General features: G+C 68.4%; 2 protein-coding genes across 3 annotated transcripts in view; both read left to right on the top strand.

Annotated features, from left to right (window-relative positions):
• Positions 1-5,403, top strand: part of CACNA1S (calcium voltage-gated channel subunit alpha1 S) — a 36,665-nt gene extending 31,262 nt beyond the window's left edge. Inside the window, exons 37-44 of one of the 2 annotated variants that reach the window (XM_036016006.1) lie at positions 74-175; positions 462-586; positions 1,902-2,030; positions 2,495-2,745; positions 3,899-3,975; positions 4,651-4,742; positions 4,848-4,991; positions 5,112-5,403. In XM_036016006.1, the coding sequence (XP_035871899.1) occupies positions 74-175; positions 462-586; positions 1,902-2,030; positions 2,495-2,745; positions 3,899-3,975; positions 4,651-4,742; positions 4,848-4,991; positions 5,112-5,363 (1,172 nt within the window). In that variant the 3' untranslated portion in view covers positions 5,364-5,403. Of the gene's footprint in view, positions 1-73; positions 176-461; positions 587-1,901; positions 2,031-2,494; positions 2,746-3,898; positions 3,976-4,650; positions 4,743-4,844; positions 4,992-5,111 lie in introns of both variants that reach the window. The other variant, XM_036016005.1, reaches the window with a different exon arrangement.
• A 7,254-nt stretch (positions 5,404-12,657) lies between these two features.
• The window catches only part of KIF21B (kinesin family member 21B), a 34,373-nt gene continuing 24,881 nt past the window's right edge, over positions 12,658-22,149 (top strand). Inside the window, 1 exon segment of the mRNA XM_036016007.1 lies at positions 12,658-12,881. Within this exon segment, the coding sequence (XP_035871900.1) occupies positions 12,841-12,881 (41 nt within the window). The 5' untranslated portion in view covers positions 12,658-12,840.

The raw sequence follows: 22,149 nt of genomic DNA, 5'->3' as shown, positions 1-22,149 counted from the left end.
CGTGGCTGTGTCGGGTGCAGCGGGCTCGGCCCGGTGACTCCGGGGTGACGCCCGTGCCCCGCCCCGGCCCCAGGCAACTTCGAGCAAGCCAACGAGGAGCTGCGGGCCATCATCAAGAAGATCTGGAAGAGGACCAGCATGAAGCTGCTGGACCAAGTCATCCCGCCCATCGGAGGTGTGCGCGGCTCTGGGGCAGCAGACCTGGAGGCAGCGGGGGGCGGGGGGAGGGCAGGCTTCTCGGGGGGTGGGGGGGGTCCTGGGGGCATCTGGGAATGGCCCGGACCCTCCACACGTGCCTCGGATAGACCCCAGGGCGGCCCCCAGGGCACGCGGCACCTGGGGGCGGGAACCGTCCCCGGCCGGGTCAGTGAGGACGGGGCTGGCCTGCAGCGTCCCCGGGCTCTCGTGGGCCTCAGGACGCCGCCTGTCGGCCCGCCCCCCCCCCCCCCCCCCCCCCGCAGACGACGAGGTGACGGTGGGCAAGTTCTACGCCACGTTCCTGATCCAGGAGCACTTCCGCAAGTTCATGAAGCGCCAGGAGGAGTACTACGGGTACCGGCCCAAGAAGGATGCCGTGCAGATCCAGGCAAGCCCCGCCCCCCGGCTCCGCGGCTCCGGCGGCTCCGGGCTCTGCTCCCTCTCCGAGTCCTGGAGGGCGGGGGACAGGGGCACAGGGGGGACGAGGGGGCCAGGAGAGGTCAGGAAAGGCAACGAGGGGTCTCGGTGGCCCTCGCCGGAAGACGGTCTGGCCAACCACAAGGGAAGAGCCAGCAGCCCGTCATCTGTGTCTGGAAGGCAGGACCTAAGGCCCCGGGGCTCATTGGAAGGAGGGGTCAGTGGTGGGTCAGAGCAATGGTCCCCAGGGCAGACCGCTCTCCTGGGAGGCACTTAAATGAGCCTTGGGGGTGTGCAAAACCCTGGACACCTGTGTTCTAGTTCCTCCGCCCTTTATTTCTGTTTCCTGGTGTTAATTGTGGTGCACGTGATTTGTGGATTCGAAAATAGACGGGCCCGTGGGCTGTGTGTTCAGAAGTTTACTCCCATCGCAAGTCTTGGTTTGAAACCGTGTCACAGCTGAGAACGCGGCACGTGTAACCCAGGAACCTTTTCCTTCTCCTCTTCCTGAACCTTCTGAGACTAACTCCCAGCGTGGGGTGCTATCGGCCCAGGGCACCTGAAGGCCGATTTCCTGCACACGAGGGCGTCGTCTTACGTAACCCCCCTCCGTGCCACAGGGCCGCCACCCAGACCGGGCGGTGGACGTGGCGCGTCGCCGGCCCCGTGCGAGTGACCCCAGGGGGCCCGGCCCAGAGCCACACGGCCTCCAGGCCTCTTCAGTGGCCCTTCAGTCTCGTCCATCTGGAGCCGCTCTGGGCCTTTCCCTGGCCCGACCGGGACGCCGTGCGGCTCGCAGGACGGGAGAGCCCTCCGCTTGGGTCTGGGGATGTCCGCTCTCAATAGGTCCAGAGCACGCCTCGCACACGGGAACGTCACGGAAGTGATGCTGGGCTCCCGTTGCAAACTGTCAGGGGGTCAGGGGCACCGGTGTGCGTGCGCCCCGTCCTGGCGGGGGGGACTCTGATCAGCTCAGAGGCTCGTGCTGGTGGCGCGTGCGGTCGGAAGGGGTGGTTTGTCTGGAGGCCCCGCTGGGCACAGAGAGACCCCACCCTGCGGGCCCGGGGCCGTGAAACCATCCGAGAGGTCGAGAGGAGGCCCCTCGGGGGCCGTGGGGGGTCGGACCACCCAGAGGCCTCGCAGAGCCCGGATAGTGTGGGGGCTGGAGAGAGGGGGGCCCCGAGCTGGAGCCCCAGCGGCGGTGAGGGCTGGCAGGGAGGGGGGCCGGGGGCCGAGGGCTGGTCCCCACTCGCACGGAGGGTCACCGGGTGTCCCCTCCGCCCCAGGCCGGGCTGCGGACCATTGAGGAGGAGGCGGCGCCCGAGATCCGCCGGACCATCTCCGGAGACCTGACCGCGGAGGAGGAGCTGGAGAGAGCCATGGTGGAGGCCGCCATGGAGGAAGGGATATTCCGGGTGGGTGGGTGAGGCGGGGCCTCCCTCGGGCTCCAGGCACCGCAGGGCAGCCACGTCTCCCGGGAGGGAGGGCCCGGAGCCCCCGGCACAGGAGGGGAGGGGACTCGGAAGCAGAAGACCCCCCCACATCGCTGGGGACTCGGAATTGGGGACCCAGCCTCCTCAGTCGAGGGCTCCAATCCAACACACCCTGTCCAATCTGGCCCACCCTGTCCTGCCCGCCAAGCCTCACGCTTCCCTCCCCGTCCGACCCGAGCCACCTGCCTCTCTCACATGCCCTCTGGTGTCAGGGTCCTCGAGGGGCTGGCCCTAAGGACCACCTGGTCACACCTCTGGGGTTTTCGTGAGGGAACCGTGGCCCCGGGAGGGGCCCTGTGATGTCCGATGCCACGTAGCAGCTGGTTCGCCCCCAGCACCCCCCCCCGCCCCTGCTCTCAGCCCCACCCCTCTCTCCCCGCCCCCAGAGGACCGGAGGCCTGTTCGGCCAAGTGGACAACTTCCTGGACAGGCCCAACTCGCTGGCCCCGGTCATGGCCAACCAGAGACCCCTCCAGTTCTCCGAGATAGAGATGGAGGAGCTGGAGTCTCCCGTCTTCCTGGAGGACTTCCCCCAGGGCCCCGGCGCCAACCCGCTGGCTCGCGCCAACACCAACAACGCCAACGCCAACACTGCCGCCGGCAGCAGCCACCGTAGCAGCAGCCGGGTGTTTGCCAGGTAGCGGCGGCGCCTGCCAGCCCTGGGGGCAGGGGTGCTGGGGTGGGGGCGGGAGGGCCCGGTCTGCGCAGGCTCCCGTGGCCAACAGGGGCATTGGCGTGCGGGTGCCGGCTGCGGGGTGCTTTGGCAGGCACACCTGGGGCACGGTGCGGGGCCCAGGCCCACGGGACAGACTGGGTCAGAAGGGGCGGGGCGTCAGCAGCCCACACACAGAATGCTGTGCAAACAACGGGGGGCCGGTCGTCGGGCTGGGCTCAGGGGGAGCCCGGTGTGCCGGGCAGCTGCCCTCCCACTGCCCCAAACACATGGCCACACCAGTGTCCAGAAAACAGCAGGTGCCGGGCTCCACCCAGAGCTTCTGCTCCAGACGGGCGGCTGGGGACCGAGGTCTCTGGCCTGCAAAGGCCCAGTCCGTGCCCCCAGGACTGGGCGGGTCGGGGCAGAAGCCCAGCGAGCCGTCCAGTCCCACAGACGGGGCTGCCCACGTACCATCCAATCAGAGGCCTGGAACTCAGCCCGCACGGCAGAGGGCCGGGTGCTGGGGGGCGTGCGAAGGCAGGAGCACCAGACTTGGGTGGGCCCTGTCCTGAAGGGCCGTCAGCCTGTTAGGGGGCGTGTCACGTGACCCTGTGGGGACGGAACAACTGTGGAGAGCTGGTGTCCCGAGAAGGCAGAGAGGATATGGATCACCGGGGCCGCCGGAGCCTGGCACTGAGCTCGCTCAGCCCCACGGGGATCACCCGGGAGCCATCAGAACCGGGGTTCCCGGGCCGCTCTGCGAGGGGGCTCCGGGGAGGGGCACGGTCACTCGCAGTGCTGGGAGCAGCGGGGGGCTGTGTGTGCAGCCAGCGCGGAGACCCAGGGCCTCGGGGCTGAGGGACGGAGGTGGGAAGGGTGGGGCCGGGCATCTCCGACGGGAGACACCTGCGAGGATGTGGAGGCGTGAGGCCGGCGGTCCAGCCTGCCCTGGGAGAGCCGGGGTGGCAGGGTGCTGCTGCGCTGGGACCTCGGGCCCGGAGGCGAGGCTGCTGCCGGGGACATGGACGGGTCAGACCCCGAGGGAGGAGGACGTGGGGGCCGCAGAGGGCAGGAGGGCGGACAGCCCAGCCGCCCGCCCCAGCTCACCGGTTCCCCGGGCCTGCTTCCCTTTCAGCGTCCACTATGAGAGGGAGCCCCCCAGAGAGGCAGAGCCGCCCGCTGCCGCCGCCGCTGCCGCCACCGAAGCCCCGGGTCAGTGCCCCCTGCGCTCGGACGCTGAGCTTTCTCCCAGAGGCCGCTGGGCCCCGGCCTTGGGGCACCCGGCTGGGAGCCCGGCAGAGAGGCCTGGTGTGATGGGGGCCGGGGAGCCCCGGGTGCGAGAGCCGACCGAGGACGAGGGTGCCGTCCAGTGGCTGAGCGAGGCAGGCGGGGCGTGTGTGAATCATAAAAGGGGCCCTGGCCAGCGTGCCAGGGAACACACCCCGAGGACAGCCCGGACACGCCGACACCCGGGCCCTGGGTCCCGCGGCAGACGGCCTGCTGTCTCCCAGCAGGCCCTGCAGAGCCGAGTGTGACTGCAGGGACCCGGGGGGAGCTCCATGGAGATGTGGGAGTTCGCCCCGCTCCACCACTCACACGCACACACGCACACACTCACACACTCACACTCACACTCACTCATGGGCACGCACTCTTGCTTGGCCCGAGCTGCTCGCGCTCTGGCCTGACCCCCTCCCCTGCCCACAGGACAGAGACGCCCGTACAGTGGGGGCTGGGGGCACAGGGCGTCCTGCTGGCCTGGAGTGCTCGCCCCGGCGTATGTCCACCCTCCAGGACGCCCTTCCAGCCCTCGGGCCTCAGAGTGCGGCCCACTGGCCGTGTGGGGTCTGCTGACAACCACCCACCCTCCCCCCATCTCGCCCACAGAGCCACACAGCAAGTTCTGTGCGGGGAAGCGGAGAGGACAGCTGACCCGGGGAGCCGCACCTGGAGTCCAGGTCCCCCCTGCCCCCTGCCAGGTACCGCAGGGCCTGGGTCTTGGCCGAGGTCCCCTCGGAGGAGCTGGGGTTTCGCTGGGTTCCAGTGGCCCCAACACCCTCTCGGGGTCTCTGCCTTTGCAGCAGCGCTCCAGGGCGGTGCCCCCCGTGCCTGAGGCAAGGAGGAGCCACACGCCAGGGTCCCTGCCAGAGGAAGCCCCCCACAGCAGCAGGGGCCCGGACAGTCCCTCCGGGTGCCAGGCTCCAGCCACTGCCCGGCTGATCCAAGAGGTGAGGCTGGGCCACAGGCCGCATGCAGGGCTGGCCCTGGGGCACGGGTGGGGGCGGGGAGGGCAGGCCCCCAGGGCAGGCCCCCAGAAGACCCGCCGCCGGCCTCCTCTGCTCCCACAGGCTCTGCTCCGCGGGGGCCTGGACTCCTTGGCGGCTGACGCCGGCTTCGTCAAGGTGACGGGCCGGGCCCTGGCAGAGGCCTGCCGGATGGATCCAGAGGACGTGGAGGTGGCGGCCACGGAGCTGTTGCGAAGGCGAGAGTCCTCGGGGGACCCGGCCAGCACCCTGGGGTCCCTGAGCCTCCGGTCCTCCCTGGGCAGCCTCGGCCAGCCTCAGGGCTCCCAGGAGACCCTCCTTCCCCACAGGCCGTGAGCCGGGCGGCGGGGGGGGGGGGGGGGGGGCGCGGGTGCTGGAGTGGAGAGCACCTGCCCATCTCCTCGGGGTGAACGAATGGTGGGGGTGGGGGGCTGGGCAGCCAGCCAGAGGGGAGGGACCCGCCGCCCCCGCCCCAGGCGGAAGTGCAGGGACAGTCAGTGTGTTGGTGCAAGCCCACACCCCCCGCCCCCGAGCAGGACATTAAAGTGCCCAGGCCCGTGACGTGGGCACCTGGCGTCCGCTTGTCACCTGTTCATTCGGGCTTCCCCGGGAGCCCTCCCGGTGGGGTGGGCCGGGGCCTGGGGAGGCCAGAGGGGGCACCTGGAGTGTCATTTTGCATATGCCCAGCAGCCCTGAGCCCAGCAGCCCCACCTCCAGCTGTCACCGTCACTGCGGCCCCCTGCTCTGAGCCGCGTCTCTCGGGCCAGCGTCTGCTCCAGCCCGGGCCCGGGAGCCCCAGCTGCGCCTCTTCTCGGCCTCAGACATCGGCAGGCTCCCGGGCCCCCACGGTCGACAAGTCACAGCAGCCACGGTGGACCAGGCCCCTCCCAAGCCCCAGCTGGGGGCGTGGACCCAAGCCCACCATCCTCTTCACAAAGCACCTGCCCGCACGACACCCCTCCGCAGCCGGGGAGGTGGGGAGGCACACGGAGGTGACGTGTATGCCTGGTCACATCGCCGGCCAGGGGCAGTGAGGCCCCACGTCCAGTCCCTCCTGTCCCCAGTGGCCCCTTCCCACTCTGCTGCTCTCCCCTCTGCTCCCCTCCCTCCACTGAGCACTCAGGCTGTTGCTATGGTAACTGCACTCCCCTCCCCCAGCCTCCCAGCATAGCCCCAGGGCCCTTGGCTGCCCCCAGAGCGAGTGCCTGGGCAGGGGGCTCAGTGGTCTGCAGGGCGGGGCAGCCGCCCCAGTCCCAGCCACTGTCAGGGGTTCCCTGTCTCTCCCGGAGCACCCCTTCTGCTCTCCAGGGCACCCCACACCTGGCCTTCTGCCTTGGGGGCTGACCCCCCAGGCCTGGGCCTCCGTCCAGGGTCAGGGAAGGGGGAGAGGGGGCAGAGGCTGAGGCTTGCCTGCTGGCTCTTCCTCGCCTGGGCTAGGGCCCCGTGCAAACCCCAGCCCCTAGTCCTGGTCTCCGTTCTGGCACCTGCCCCCTGCCCTGGAAGTTAAAGAGGGAGAAGAGCCCTCTCCACGCCTCTCTGCCCAGCAGTCCTGCTCCGGTTCCCCCAGGGAAGGTGTCTCCTCCGTCCAGGGCACATGTGTCCGGAGAGCTGGTTCCAGGAGAGGACGCAGTTCAGAGCTGGCCCGGCCCCACCAGCTCCCTCTTTTGTCTCCGGCGCCCTCCCCCACCTCCTCCCGTTTGTAAAGGGTCAAATGCTCAGCTTCTCGGCCCCTCAAGGCTGGCCGGAGGCAAATGTCCCATTAAAATCCAAGGAAGGGTGCATCCTTGGGGACCGCAAACTGGCCGTTCCTGGGCCGGTGGCCCTGTGTGCTGCTGTATCCAGAGGAAGGGACCCCCTGTGGTGTCGCTGGGGTCAGAGGGACCCTGCTGGGAACTGCTTTGGAGGCCTCCTCCCTCCTCGTCCCCAGGCCTGTGCCCCCACCTCCCTTCACGTCCACTCTCCTCCTCTCCACTCGTCAATTCCCCAGCACTGTCCCCGTCTAGGAAATGGGGGGCCCTCCAGGAGCTCACAGGCCCCACAGGGCAGCACAGTGGGCTCGGCTGCCCTTAGCTGGCCGGGACTCCTCTTGATTGCCCCAGTGACCCCGGACGCCTCACCAGCTGCCCCGCGGTTCTGCCTGAGCAAAGAGGTGGGAGCACGCTGCCTTTTAAACCCACTCGGCCGAGTTATAATTAACAAGACGCGAGTAGCACATGTTCAAGGAACACAGTTTGGTTATTTCTGGAAAATACGCACCTCCCACCCCGAGCCATCCCACCACCAAGATGTCTTGGAGCCCCGCCCTCTCCCCACCCCCGCACCGGGTGCCAGATTGGCTCATGTTTTCTGGACTTTTCTACCCAATGGAAGTGCACTGCTCGAGCTCTCTGGGGAGTCTGGCTTCCTTCACCCGTGTAACCACCTTGAGGTTCACCCATGCCGTGTCCCGTGTCGAAAGTTCGCTCCTGGTGGTCACTGGACAGTACTCCGCGGTGTGAGGGGCCCGGCGAGCCCTTCCTCTGGGCGTGGACACTGGGCTTGTCGCCAGCTCGGGGCCACGGCCACAGAGCTGCTGTGAGTGAGCCCCGGGGGCAAGCCCTGGAGGACCTCCAGAGCTGGCCACGTGTCCGGGCGGCCTCCTCAGCTCTGCCAGCCAGACCCACCCCCCACCCCTCCCTGCGACCCAGCTCGGGAGGAGACAGGAAACCGGCTGGCCTGGGCTCGAACCTGCCCCTCGGCCGCCGAGGTGCCGCCTTTGCTGTAGCGGGGCGGCCCCTCGCCCGCTGTCCTAAGGCTGCTGTGGGCACCCTGCCCAGCGCCACGAACGGTGGCTGTTAGTAGTTTGCCCCGCTCAGGCCCCGCAGCTGCTCCTCAGAAGCCACAGTCGGCTTTGCCCCGGATCTCGGAGCACCCGCCCCGCCTCCGTGCGGCCCCCAGTCCCGGAGCAGGGACGGAGGAGTCCCAGGGGAAAGAGGGACTGGACGAGGGCCGGTCTCCGAGTGCAGGGCCAGTCCGGCTGAGTCCTCATGGCACCCCGATGACCGTGTCCTGGACAGGGCAGGGGCCGTGGCCCTGGAACCCCCCGGCATTTTCCTAATTACTTCTCAGGGGTCCCTGACGGGCAGCCCCCCACAGCAGACCAGGGGCTCTTTCATGGAAAGAGGGCAACTCCGTAGCCAACGCGAGGGTGGACGCAGGTGGGGGTGGAGAGCCGTCCGCCCACCTCTGCCCGCCCGTAGGGCCCCAGGGAACCCAGGAGACCGGGCCCGAGGGAGCTGCTGTGTGCCCTGGAAGGTACGCAGGCCCGCTGGCAGCTTCACGTGGGTCAGAGCCGGCCGCACGGCCACAGCCTGCAGTCCTGTCTACGTGCCGCTGGTCAGAGCCCGTTGCATGGCCACCCCCCACCTCAGAGTGGGGACAGGCCGGCCTGCCTTGGGCCAGAAGGCAGAGAGTGGAAATATCTGGTGACCGGCACTAATGACCGCTCCGCCGGCCAAGTGACCTCTGAACCCGTTTCCTCCTCCTCTGCAGACCGGGGCGGACAGCAGCAGGCGCGTCAGGGGGCCTTGTGAGGGCTCAGTGAGAAGACCTGTGCGGCTCCCCCAGCCCAGGGCGGCACACGGGCAGCTGAGGCAGAATTCAGACGCCCCTGCAGACGGCCCCCCGTGAGGCTGCGACCTGGGGCGTCAGGTCCGGCAGGGGTCAGCAGGCCCGGGCTCCTTCCTGCCTCTGCAGACACTCAGCCTGGCGCCTGGGCCCGCCCAGCGTGGTCAGCAGAGGCCGGGCCGCTCCCTGTGAATTGGCCCCTCCCACTTCCCGGGATCAGTGACCCCTCGGGCCAGGCATCCTCCTCATCCCAGTCCCCTGTACCCAGCCTCATCCACTCTCGTCCCCGAGACTTCCTGCCCACCAGGGACCTCGCTGTGACAAAGCCACCTTCTGTCCGACAGAGGTGGGGGTGGGCGGTCCGTGGAACGGGAAGGGGACTCACACCCCCTCTGCTCTGCGCTGGGTGCCTGGCCTGGCGACCTCACTTCCACCGCCTCCTGACGGCCCCGCGATGACTCCAGTGTGGGTGTCGTCACACTGAGGACAGGGGACTGGCTGTGGAGCAGTTCCGTGACCTGCCCCAGGACACGTGGCGGAGCAGTCGCTGGAGTGTGCACCTAGGACTCCGGGACTGGCACCACCACCCGTGGCTTCGGGCTGTCCTGTGTTCTGACGCACTGACTTAGCTGTTACCTGCACATGAACACTGCCCCGGCCCGGTCTCGGTGTTCACCTGCGGGCCCTGCCCGCTGCTGGGGAGCTGCTGGGGAGCTGCTGGGGGGCTGCCCGGCTCCGGGAGCCCGGGGACACTGCTGCGGTCCCTGCTCGGCCCCCAGCCTGCTGTGCAACTTCGGACAAGTCTCTCTCCCTCTCTGGGCCTCAGGCTCTCCACCCGAAAGTGGAGGGGCAGAACGAGGGGATCCCGGGGTCTTTCCCACTCGAGGACGCTGTGACCCTGTCCCCCCGCATCAGAGCCACAGCAGAGAAGGGCGGTGATGGGGGTTGTACGGAGAGCAGCCAACCCCTCGGTCACACTCGAAACCAAAAATAGTTGTTTTTTTAAAGACCGGCTGGGGAGTTTGTGACCCACAGCAGTCCTCTCTCCCCCTTGCTATTTATAACCAATTCTGGTTTCCTCTGCAGCTAAGTCTTCCTCCTCTGTGGGAGGGGAAGTCGGGCTCAGCCCGCGCTGGAGCCGAGACCTCTGAGTCTGCACCCCACCAGGCCCTCTCTGGGGCCCGCTGGCAGGCAGATCTGGGTTCTGTCTCCAGGAGGGTGCTCCAGGAGGGTGCGGCCAGCCAGCTGCGGGCGGGGCCTCCCACCGAGCCAAGTGCAGCCACTGGGGCGGGGTGGGGCGGGGCGGGGCTGGGTGTTGGGACGGGAGGTCCAGGACGCTGGACTTTCCACCTGGGACGTGGGGTCACAGCTCGGGGGGCTTCTGCGAACACCGAGGCCTAGCTCCAGCCCTAGGGACGGAGGGGAACAGAACTCACCGTCAGACCACCCCGGAGACGCTTCCAGGGCCTAAGGGGGTCTACCTCTCGGGGGTGCTGGTTTGTCTCTGGAGGCCCGTGGCTGCAGGATCTGGGCCCCCACTCACTGCCGAGCATTTTAACAATGCAGTGTGGGAGCTTCCTGCCCCAGAGGGCGCCCCCCCTCCCCCGCCCAGACTCCCTAGCTGCCTGGCTGCCCACAGCTCTGGAGCAACGGAGACCCCAAAACCCTGGCGGAAGGACCTCAGCTCAGGGCAAGAGGGGGGCCCAGACCCCAGTCCAGTTAGGGCCTCAGGGCCAAACACTGGGGAGTGAGTGTATATGGGTGTGTTTGAGTGTGTGTGTGTGCGAGTGTGCACGTGTGAGAGTATGTGAGTGAGTGAGTGTGTGTGCATGTTTCTGTCAGGCCAGGAGGGCCGGGCTGGGGTGGGAGGGCGGGCGTGCAGGCAGCCGACCTGGAGAGACTCTGGGTCCGGGAGGAAGGACAGAAGGAAGCTGGGCGCTGGGGTGGGAGCCAGCTGGAGAGGGGGCCGCAGCCGAGTGGCGGCTGGAGAGACTGAGGCCAGTCCCAGGCCCCCGCTGACCTCACTGACCGGAATCTCCAGGGCTGCATTTAAGCCCCTGTCCTGCCTCTGGGGCCCCCCACCAACCTCTTGGCCCAGTTTCAGCCTCCCCTTGGGGCTGCAGCGCCCGGGAGTCGGGGTTCGGGTCTCTAGCTGCCCTGCTGCTGCCCAGGGGCCCAGGAGCCCCTGCCGAGGGGCTGGCCTGGGGACCTGAGACCCTGACCTCCCGTGCCCCTGGCTCTGACGCCCTGTGGCCCGGAGGGGCGGGTGGGGCAGGGCTCCGGTGCACTTCCCAGCAGTAAGGCCACCCGTCGGAAAGGTCACCCGTTCTCGGCAGGCAGGGGACTTTCTGGAGGCAGGAAACCGGCCCTGGAGCCCAGAGAGACCTCGGAGTGCCCCTGCACGACGGGCCTCGCCATCGCCGTGGGGAGGGCTGCCCCTGGGGCAGAGCCTGGGGCCCACGTGGTTCCACTGCAGGGAGGGGCCCTGCAGGCACAGAGCCTGGGTCTGCCGCTTCCGTGCGGGGCCAGGCCCAGCTGCCCTGTCTGCAAACCCGAAAGAGGGGTGAAGCCGCCCTCACAAGGTGTGAGGAGGGTGCAGTGAGAATGTGCCCCTGAGGCACCTTGTTCGTGCAGACGCTCCCTAAACTCGGTCTCCTCCTCACCTCTCATGGGGCGGACGGGTGGGGAGAGAGCCCCGGGTCTGACTCTACACTCTGCTGCCCCCCGCCCCACCCCCCACACTCTGGCAGGCGGGCCTGCTGGCTCCAGAGACCGGCCTGTAGGTCCCAATGGCAGTAGAAGGTGCAGAGTAGTCCAGCCAGACCCCCTGCCTCCCCTCCTCTGCCCTGCAGGTGGTGCTCCCACATTCCACCAGGCTGGGGGGGGGGGGGCGGTGACTCTCACCCTTGGAGTTACCTTTGTTTTTGGTTTATGACGGGGTCTGGGCTGCCGGCTGGCGCAGGGGTCTGCAGGGAGGGCAGGGAGGGGAGGGCACCACCAGGGGCATCCGTGCCCAAGTCGCTGACCCGGTTGCATCATCCCAGGGTGCCACCAGAGGCTGGAGCCGGGCTGTGCGCCCTCCCCTCCCCCACAGACCTCCCTGCGCATCTGGGGCTGCAGCTGGGTCCCCGGCTTGGGCCCCGACCAGGGGAGGGAGCGGCTGAGGTGGCGGGCCTGTGAATGGCCCCAATGTTGGGCCCTGGGAGGCAGAGAGACGATGCCCCATGCCCGGGTGCGGCAGGAGGGGAGGCAGACTTCCCGGGGCTCTGGCCTCCTCCTTGTCCTTTGTGCCGGCAGAAAGGAGGCAGCTGCTCTCTTCCCCCGTCCCCCCCCTTGCCCCCCAGCCACCACCCAGGTGTCAGCTGAGTGCCCCCTTTGTTCCCTCCTGTCCCCAGGGCGGCTCAGGCCTCCCACGTGGATCCCCAGCCCGCCCCCCAGGTCACAACAGGCGGAGTGTGGGGGCCCCCTGGGGTCACAAAGGTCTGGCAGGAGGGCAGCACGCCTGGCCAGGGATGAACCAAAGACAGGCTTTGTGATGCCGCAGGGTTGAGCTGGAGGGCGTCTCAAACACCCGAATGTCCTTCAGGGAAGGTCGCAGATTCACTGGAATAAAGCGGGCTTTCCTGGGGCTTTCAGTACCCAGGGCTGGTCGCTGCGCGTGCTGGAAGGGAAGCTCTCGGCCTGGGGACCTGGGTTCTTACCCACGTTTAGCCACTAACTCGCTGTGACCTTGGGCAGTTCCCTTCTCTCGGTCCCAGTTTCCTCATTTACGAAACCGGGGTCCCCCCCAGGCCGAGGCTCCGGCGCGGTCTGCTCGGCTACCGTGGATCCTCCTCCTGGTCCGCCACTCCGCCCGCCCCCAGCACGCGGGCGGACGCGCGCCAGGAGCTCCTTTTAAAGGCTCCAGCCCCGCCCCTAATGCTGGCACAGGCCCTCGATTGGTCATCCAATCAGGGGGCGTGACTAGGGCGGGGTCTGGGCCTGAGCTCGGGGCGGGGCCTGGGCCGGGCCGGCCCCCGCCCCCTTTGTCCGCGCGGCTGTGCGCGCGGGTGGCAGCGAGGTGGGCGGTGCGCTCGGGCGGGAGGTGTGTGCGCCGGTACCGCGCTGTCCCCCCTGCGGTGCCCGCTCTGGCCGCCACCGCCGCCTGGGGCATTGGCCCCGGGACCCCTGACCCTGATCCACGCCCAAACCCTGGCGCCCGAGGGCCATGGCCGGCCAAGGGGACTGCTGCGTCAAGGTGGCCGTCAGGTAGGAGACAGCGGGCGCGAGGGGCTCGGGCTTTGTGTCGCGTGGCCACAGGGCCTCTGGGTCCGGAGCCTGCACGCCCGAAGGAAGGGCCGCGTGGACCCGCGCGCTGCTGGAAGGTGGCTTTGTTTGGGTGGTGATTTCGGGCCCCTCTTGGGAGCCCTTAATAATCAGAAAATCGAATAAACAAGGAAATCCGGTATTTCACACCCAGCCCTGGCCCAGGCCGAGAGCCTGTGTGTTTCCTCTTCGCCTCCCCACGGGGCTGCTGTCTCATAGCGGGCTGCTGGGGGGAAATTTCCCCGCATCCACCCTAGCGGGCTGCTTCTGCCTTGGGTCCTGCCCGGCTGGCAGCACCCCCCCCCCCCCGCCCCCCGAGCCTGCAGACAAAGATCAGTGCAGGGCTGGCATGGTCCCTGCCTCGGCTGGGAGTCAGAGGAGCCTGCTGGCTCTGTCCCAAGCAGACAGGGGGGCTGGGGACAGAGGAAGAGATGTCCCTGGGGTTCCACCGCAAGAGGCCAGGAGGGTGTGCCCGGCGTATGCGCTCAGGCACTCTGATAAAATGGACCCGGGAGGGCTGCACGGACTTATCTGGGGTTTGAAGTGATGCCCTGACCTTTGAGGTGGGGACAGGACACGCTGGGGCTTCCGCGGGGTGGGGCACACAGGTGCAGGTCAGGGAACATTGCAAAGGTGAGCTGAGCCACCGGTGCCCTTTGTTGGGTGGACACCCTGCACACCACACCCCCTCTCGCTGTCCTTGCTCTGGGTTGGTCTCCTGGAGAGGGGTCCGTGGGTGGGAGAGGGCCGTCGGGGACCGCTCACTGAGGCAGGGGTGCTGGACAGGGGCGTCCAGCCCTGCCCAGCCCCGTGCGATGCATGGGGGTCTGGGGTCCAGGTTTAGGGTGGGAATCTGCGACAGGCGGTAGGTGACCCATATTCCAGGAGCCCAGGAAGGTCACCTAGATGGGATCAGAGCTGACCACGGAAGGGCATCCCTCCTCCTGCACAGGACACGCGCTCTCAGCCTCCTCGCCAGCCCTCTGCCGCCCAGAGAGAGGGGGGACGGCTCCCGGTCCCTGCAGTCCAGGGCAGGAGATGGAGGCACCCCAACCACGCACTAGGCTGCATCCAGGCACCCTCTGAGCTCAGCTTTGCTGGCCCCAACAGACAAAGGGGGAGCCCGCAGGTGCCTGGTGGGCTGGCCGCGGGTGGGGCCGGGCTGCTGCAGAGCTGACTTTGCAGCAGGAAGCGGAGAGGTCGAGGGAGGGAGGTGCCTGGGTGGTGGGGTGGCAAGAAGTGTGAATGTGGCATCTCCGGGTGGGGGGGTCTGAGTGCTCGGAAAAGGCGCCCCCCCCATGGAACCAGGGCGGGGAAGGATTGGGTGGGGGGCGCTCTGCCATGGGGGCTTTCCTTTAAACTCCATCTTGCACGGCGGAGCCGAACAAAGCCCCCTCCCCGCGACGGGGTCCCCAGGCTGGACTGGGGCACGGCCGGGGGCGGGAAAGTCCCTTGGGGTTGGCACTTTGTGTAGAGGAGTGAGGACTAGCTGGAGTCCCTTCCCCCCCGCCCCCACCCCCCCCCCCACCAGAAGGTCCTTGGGTTGCTTTCCACAGACAGGAGGCAGGGCCTGCCCGCTGCACCCCGCTCTTCAGGGCCGCCGGCCTCATCTCTGCTTCCTGCTCGCATTGCACGGCGAGCTCCGGGTGCCCCGCTCCTTGCCTGAGCGGCTGATCTGGGTGGAGGGGTGGGGGGACCTGAGTGTCCGAAGAGCCAGGTCTCAGGGCTCCTGGCAGGTGAGGGCCCGCCCCTCCCCACCCGCGCCCCAGCAGGAGTGCCCAGCCGGACACACGCCAGACCTCAATGGGCAGCCGGCCGTGGAAGGCGGACAGTGCCTGGACAGAAGGCAGTAGTTTCTAATCAGAGAGCTGAGGGCAGGGCTGGGGTAGGGGGCAGTCCCCCGAGCCTTTAGGTCCCCTTCCAGCCCCCACCCCCACCCCCGGGAGCCTCTCTCGCCACCACAGGGCTGGGCGTGGGCCGGAGTGGAGTGGGGAGGACCCACGATTTGGGATTGCTGAGAGCCTGCCAGCACCGGGTGCCGCTTTCTCTCTGACTCTGTGGAAGTCCTTTCTCGCGTCTAACTGTAGTGCCTCCTGAGTCCTCAGGAGAGTGACTTGCTGTGAGCCCTGGGCCCAGCTCTTGGGGACGGGAGGCCAGGAGTGGGACAAGGAGACAGACGTGTGTGTGTGTGTGAGTGTGTGTGTGTGTGTGTGTGTGTGTGGTGGGGGGCAGGGGAGCTTTGGGCTGAGGGGAGACACGCAGGGGGTGCCCTGGCTGCTGGCGGGGAATCTCCTTGGGACACGATCCAAGCTGGCCGTCAGCAGGTCACCACAGGGCAGGCCCGGGCTGGGGCAGGGCCAGAGGGAGAGACTTTCAGGTCCTGGGCTGTGGGAAAGGGGGAAGGTCCAGGTGTCCCCAGACACCCCACCCACGCCTCCCTGCAGCCTGGTCCCCCTGCCCCTAAACTGTCCACACTGGGAGACTGCCAGGCCAGGCCAGGCCAGCCCAGCCCAGCCCGGCAGCCTGCCTGCCACCCCCTCGTCCATCAATCCCCAAGCAGGATCAGGACCTAGAGCTGGCCTCCATCTGGCGCTGGGGTGTGGGAGAGGGGTGAGCCTGAGCTGCCACCTGCCCCCCACCAGCAACACCCGGGCCACTAGGGGGGCAGGGGGAGGGGGAGGCTGTTAGGAAATGCAGGCTGGCATAGCTCAAGTTGGGGAAGGAAGCCAATCATATGGTGTGTTTACTGAAGACCCTTCCAGGGCCCTAGCCCGGAGCCCCCACCCTGAGGGCCGCCCTCTGTGTGGCCTGACCCTTATCTCTGGTTTCCTTGAGCTTCCTTCCCTGCAGGGTAGCTGCGAGGGTGGGCGGTGGGGGGGGCGGGTGACACAGCCAGCCCAAGGCCTTCCGTGGACACCCCAGGGCGGAGCAGGGACTGGGAAGGGGACCCCAGGGACACCCACCGTGAGAGCACGGCAGCCCCGTCCCCCTTGGGTGCCCTCTCGCCGCCATCTTTCCCTCGCTACCCCCACTCTGCAGTCTTCGCATCCGTTGAATTTTGAATCAGGAGAATTGGTGACTTGGGGGGGGAGAGGCTGAAGGAGACACAGACAAGTGTGCGAGGGTGGGGGCGGGGCCCCGGCCAGTCGGTGCCAAGCAAGGCCACCTGTGTCCCGTGCCGTCCCCAGCAGGACCCCTCCACCCCGGGGGCTGGGTGGAGACCCGAGGCCCTGGTGGCGGCCCCTGCTGCAGAAACCGGGTTTATGTCATCACGAGGAAGTGGACTGGAGTAACCGCAGGCCCCGGAAACCACGTGCCCTCCCCCACCCGGCCGCCTGGCTGATTGGAGCTTTTCAAACCCTCTGGGGAGTTGGGGCGGGGCCCGGGGAGTGGCACCCACACTCTTACAGCTCTGGGGGCAAAGGGCGGGCTGGGCCGTCGGGGCCTCAGCTTTACCCACCGCAGAATGGGGGCAGCCGGCAGGCTCCTCGGGAGTCCTCGCGAGCACAGCGAAGCGTGCTTGGGCAGCGGTGCCGTGGCCCCAGCTGCAGTGACCGCTGGCCGAGACGTAGAGTCCCCCCCCACACACCCCGAGTCATGAGAGGGCCGATCGCAGGAGGCTGCTGCGAGGAAAAGGACTCTGAACCTCAGGTGGCTCCGCACCGCTGTTTCCACAGCCCCCCTCTGCGGCGGGTGTGTGCCCACGTCACCCGCGTGGGGCCCCGAGAGGTGCCTGAGGCTGTTCCCGTTGCAGAGGGAGGATCCGGCTTGGAGTCCCGGCACGGTCCCTGCCAGGCACACCCGCCCCACGCTGCTCGCGGCTGCGCGTCTCGAGCCTCAGTTCCTTCGAAGGCTTTACTGTGCACACGCTGCCCTACTGTGCACGTGGCTGTCCGAGGGCACACGGCTGCCCTACTGTGCACAGCTGTCCCAGTGCACACAGCTGTCCAAGTGCACACGGCTGCCCTACTGTGCACAGCTGTCCCAGTGCACACGGCTGTCCAAGTGCACACGGCTGCCCTATTGTGCACAGCTGTCCGAGTGCACACGCTGCCCTACTGTGCACGTGGCTGTCCGAGTGCACACGGCTGCCCTACTGTGCATGGCTGCTGCCCGAGTGTGCACGTGGGGCGGTGCCGTGCAGGCGTGCCGTGAGGCCCGAGGGTCCAGGCTCCCCCTTTATGCAGCAGCTTCACTGCACGAGGCTGGGTGTCCCCACCGTGGTCCCAGCTCCTAACCTCCCGCCCAACTCCCTGTGTCAAGGGGGCCCTCCTTCCCCTGCACAGACACCCCCACCCCCCTTTCCCAAGACCCCGGCCGGGGCAGTGGGGAGAGGCTCCCTGCCCCACGCAGCCGGCCGCTCTCGGGCCAGGAGCCTGTTGCTTTGCATTCCTCAGCAGAGACAGTCCCCAGGGCCCAGTCCCCACGAGCTGTCCCCACCAGATGCAGATGCCATCATGACTCGGGGCACTGCAGCTCAGCCTGACTCGGCAGCTCTGTCCCCCGGGAGGTCATGGGAAACCCCTGCCAGATGCCGGGGTGGGGGTGGGGCGGGGATGCTGGAGCACCGCGGAGCCGGGTCCCTGACCTGGGCCCGCCTCTTCCCAGGCCCGGCCACGGAGGGGTCAGATGGGCCGCCGTGTAGCAGGCTGGGGCCTGTCCAGGTCCTGCCTGCTGACCTGTCACTCCACCCGGCTGGTCCACTTCCTCCCTTTGCCTGTTCCGGCCTCTCTGGGGGTGCCCTGTGAGAGGGCTGGGGTCCCTGGGGGCCCTGGACCAGGCAGACTGCCTGTCCCTGGGCATGACTCTGGGTGACCTGAAAGAGAAAGGCCAAGGACCTCTCCCAGGGGGAGCGGGGTCACAGTCCTGCACCCAGGCTCCTGAGTCGGCACCCAAGCCTTCCTGCACCCTTGCCCCGTGCACCCGGGATGCGTTCAGCGGCAGGACTCAGACAGAGAGCGCCGACAGACCCTTCCCCCAGGCCTGCCGGGACCTCCTTAACCGTGCCCTTTGACCCCCCAGTACAAAGCCTTCTTATTTGGGGTTCAGAGCCAGCCGGGTCCTTTCTCTGCGGGCAGCCTCAGCCGGGTGGGCGGGGAGGGCCTGGGAGGCCAGGAGAAGGACCCTCCAGCTGCCTCTCCCCCCACGGCAGCCCTGCAGCCGAAGGGCCGGCACCCCCAGAAGACCTCACTGCCCGTTCCAGGGGGCCTGGCCTCTGCGGGAAGATGCCTTCCCTGGGCGAAGTCCACTGAAAGCCTCGGTGTCTGCGAGCCAGACTCCCCTGGGAGGGCGGGGATCCAGGGCTGGCAGGCTGCCGTGGTGGGGGGGCAGCCGGAGGAGGATGTGCTGCTCTCGGCCTCGGCGGCGGCCGCCTCCTCATCTTCCTGCCGGTCCTCCTGGCCCCGCTCGTCCTGGTTCCGTGCTCCCCTCCTGGCCTGGTGGCAGCTGCCCGCAGGGCCGGTCTGGGAGTTCTCCAGGGGTCACCCTTCTCCAGCCGCCCTGCCCGACCTGGCGCAGCGTCCCTCCGTGTCGCTGCAGGTTTGTGCACGGACAGGCCGGCGTTTCATCTCCGCCGCCACGAGCCGTGCGGCTGTGGGCGCGTCAGAGCCTCAGCCCAGTGGGGGTCGCCCGGACACGTGCCAGGGCCTCCCTTGCATAAGCGAGCTTGACCCGGGCTCTCCCACCGTCAGGGACGCCGGCGGCTGTGACTCTGGGGGAGGGGACTGCAGTCAGTTAGGCACCCCTTCCCGGGCAGCGGCGTGCGGGCGGGAAGCTCCTTCTTCCGGCTTATCTAGATCCCCTGCTGTGGCCCGGTTCCCCTTTGATCCGGCTCCTCCATGGCAGGGCACCGTGGTGGCTCGTGACTCAGGGTGACAGCAGACTAGAGGTCACGGGGCTGCCCCGAGTCCCTGCCACGTATGCGCACACGCACACACACCCGTTCACGCCACAGCTCGGCTGCAGGCTGCCCGTGGGCCGGGTGTGGGTGTGCTCTGTCCCTCAGTCTGCAGGGCAGCTCACCCCGGGACAGGGCAATGGCCCTCCTCCCGGCGGTCCCCTGGCCTCTGGGGCTCCCTTCCAGGGCTCAGACAGGCATCGGGGTCCCACAGGAGAAAGGAACAGACAGGCTCTCTCCCCTGGGGCTATTTCCAAAGAGACTTGCTGGTTACCTGGGCCAGCCTCGGGGCGACTCCAGCCAGGCCAGGTCTCGGGCTCTCTCCTAGCCTTCGCACGGGGGTGGGGGGTGTCTCCCCACCTGGAAGTCCCAGAGGCACATGTTTCTCACACGTGAACAGCTGCACGCGAGCGGGCCCTGCCCAGCCCTCCTCCTGGAGCGAGCCGGTCCCCGGGGCTGATGGCGAGTGAAGGCGCCTGCCTGGAAGGCCTTGTTACTCCTCAGCCCTGCGGCCTTGAAGCAGCTCATTCGACTTCTCGCTGAGCCCCCATTGGTCAGTTGGGGCAGAGACTCCCGCCTTCCCCGTGCAGAGCGGCCGGTGCAGTGTCCGGCAGAGAGGCGGCCTCGCTCCCAGGTCGTGCAGCGGTGACGGGGCGAGACGAAGGGGCCGAGGGGTTTGGGGCCGCAGGTGCCGGCCAAGAGAGGGTCGGGCATCATCGGGACCACACGGCGCCGTCATCCTGGCTCATTCTGTTAGTATCACAGCGTCCGTCCGGGAGAGACCCGAGACTCCCTCCCCGGGTCATGCCTTCAGGAGCCCGGAGTCAGGACCGGGGGCAGGCCAGTTAGAAGACAGGGGAGGGGCCCTTGCCAGCGACTGCGTGGGACGAATGTCATCCGAGACACTGTGCAACCCCCCAGGAGCCCAAGGTCACACTGGGCGGTGCCTGGGGGCCGTGACTGGCTGTCTCTGTGTATGTCATCACTAAGGGGGGTTGGGGGGCAAGAGAGTGGGCCCCGTCCTTGCCCCCGTCCTGGGGCTGGGTGTGCGTGAGGCTCTGGGTACCATTTGCAGAGGGAGTTTCTCTCCTTGGCCACCTCCTCCTGTCTCCTCTGTCCCCCTCCCGCCCCGTCCTCACTGCTCCCTCCCGGCGGAGGCTCAAGGACTAGCTGAGCTCAGCTCTTCCCGCGGGCTCCGAGCTGGGGGGTGCCCCTCTCGGGGCGGTGGGGGTGGGTCTGAGAACCGCCGCCCGCGGCGGCCAGCTCCTGCTCAGCCAGGAGCAGAGGAAGCCCAGTGCCCACCCCGGTGCCAAATCCTGCCGCTGAAAAGCCCTGGCCCTCTCTCCGCACCCCTGCCCGGCTCCCGCCGCGCTCGGGCTGCGGGTGCCAAGTGGCACACAGACCAGGCTGTGTTCCGGGAGGTTCCGGGCCGCCGGGCTGCCTCGCCTCGGATGGGAGGGGTTCGGGTGGGGGGAGACGCCTGAGATGAGCTCCAGGGGGTCCCGGAGGACAGCGAGACGGGGGATCTGGCCCAGGAAACCTCACCGACACAACCAGGGAGCAGACCCGTCGCGGGCTGTAGTCAGCCAGTCCGGGGTTCCCAAATGCCGCGTTAAGTTACAGCTGTCCTTCCTCACGGACGTGCCCCCTTCAACTGTGCACTGAGGCCAGCCGGAGCCTCATTCCCCTCGCCCCCCAGTCCTGGATCTGGTCCTGAAACAACCTGCAAACTGGCTTCCACATGGACGCCCCGCCCCCCGCAAACCCTCAGGGAGGAGCAGGGCCACGAGGGTAAATGGGCTCTGGAGGCCCCCCAGCTCAGGGCGGGACTGAGGGAGGCTGTCTGGGGCATATGCCCGGCCCAGCACCAGCCCAGAAAGCTCCCCGGAACCTTACTTCTCCTGGGCTTCCGTCTCCAGTTACCCCTCCAGCCCCCTTCCCTGGACGGGCACTCTCTCCCTTGCCCAGGTCAGCGGCTTTGGGAGGCAGTGCTTTGCCCGGGCCACGGCCCCCGTCTCCCAGCCGGCACCCTTTCCTCTGGGTGACGTCGCCCACCCATCTGCATCCTGCAAAGCACCCTGGTGCTTAGAATGGGCCAGTGTGTGGCTGGCTGGCTCTCTCTGGCTGCAGAGCACCCCACATAGGTTGGCAGGGTCCCAGGGGGGATCCCCGACGGACCCCACCACTCCTGGACCCTAGCATCCCAGCATCCCCTGCTCTCGTCCCCTCCCACACTGGCCCCCCACCTGTTCCCACCAGGCAGGCAACCCCGTGGCCTGGGGGCTGGGGGCGAAGAACCGCCTGTCTCTCTGACCGACAGGGCGGCTGCCCCTCCCGCTGCCCCTGGCCTCCGGGGACCCTGATTCGATCTCCTCCAATCGCCAGCATTGCCAGCGGCCCGGGGTAATTAAATGGTCTTTGAATTGGATCCAGACCGCCCATCGCGGGCAGCCCGTGTGGGGGTGGGGGCGCCTCCTGGGAGCTGGTGCAAAGCCGCAGGGCCCCCGGGGCTGCCCAGCCAGGCCCCGCTCACCTGCAGCCCCAGGCGGGCTGCCGGAGGGGGGCGGGATGTGTTTGGTCCCAGAGGCGCGGGGCCAAGCCGGCCCGAGGGAGGGCCAGAGCTCCAGGTCCTGCCTGGGCCTGTGCTTGGTGCCACGGCCTGCTCAGGTGCCTGTGGGCTCTGTCCCCAGCACCTGTGTGTCTGTCCCCACCGCACACTGAGCCGGCCCCTCAGCCGCACGGCAGGGCGGGGCCCCTGAGGGGCCACAGACACACAGGTCCCGACCCCTGTACCCCTCCTGTCGGGCTGCCGGGCCCCTCGCTTCCTGTGGGTGGAACGGGGGTAGCAGGGCTCACAGTCTGCCTGGTGCACACGGAGAGCACCCATCGGTGTCAGCCGCCACTGTGCGCCATGCAGGAGGAGGAGCCTTTGCTGGCCTTGGGCTCTGGCTGGCCGGCCGGCCGGTCTGATGAGCGGAAACCACTCTGGGGGACCCTGGGACGCTGGGTGCCGGCTTCAGCTGGCCCGGAGCCGCTGGAACAGCTGGGTGGGGTGGGCGATCGTGAACCCTCCTCAGGCCTCCGTCCTGTTGCCGTCTGTCCGGGTAACCCAAGGGGACCTGTTCTGGCCTGGGGGGGGCGGGGCGCTTCTGGGACCACCCAGGCCAGGCTCTGTGGGAGCGCTGGGCCTGCAGGACCTGCACCCCCCGCCCCCGCCCAGAGCGTCCCCCCGCCCCTGTCCCCACCGCACAGGGCAGGGGCAGGCCTGGGTGAGCTCGAGGTGGCCGGCGGCGCTCGGGGGCAGGGGCAGGGTGG

This window comes from Phyllostomus discolor, chromosome 15 (genome assembly GCF_004126475.2).
Source record: "Phyllostomus discolor isolate MPI-MPIP mPhyDis1 chromosome 15, mPhyDis1.pri.v3, whole genome shotgun sequence".
Classification (NCBI taxonomy): Eukaryota; Metazoa; Chordata; class Mammalia; order Chiroptera; family Phyllostomidae; genus Phyllostomus; species Phyllostomus discolor.
The sequence above is the reverse complement of the archived record's forward strand: the minus strand, read 5'-3'. Positions and strand labels throughout refer to the sequence as shown.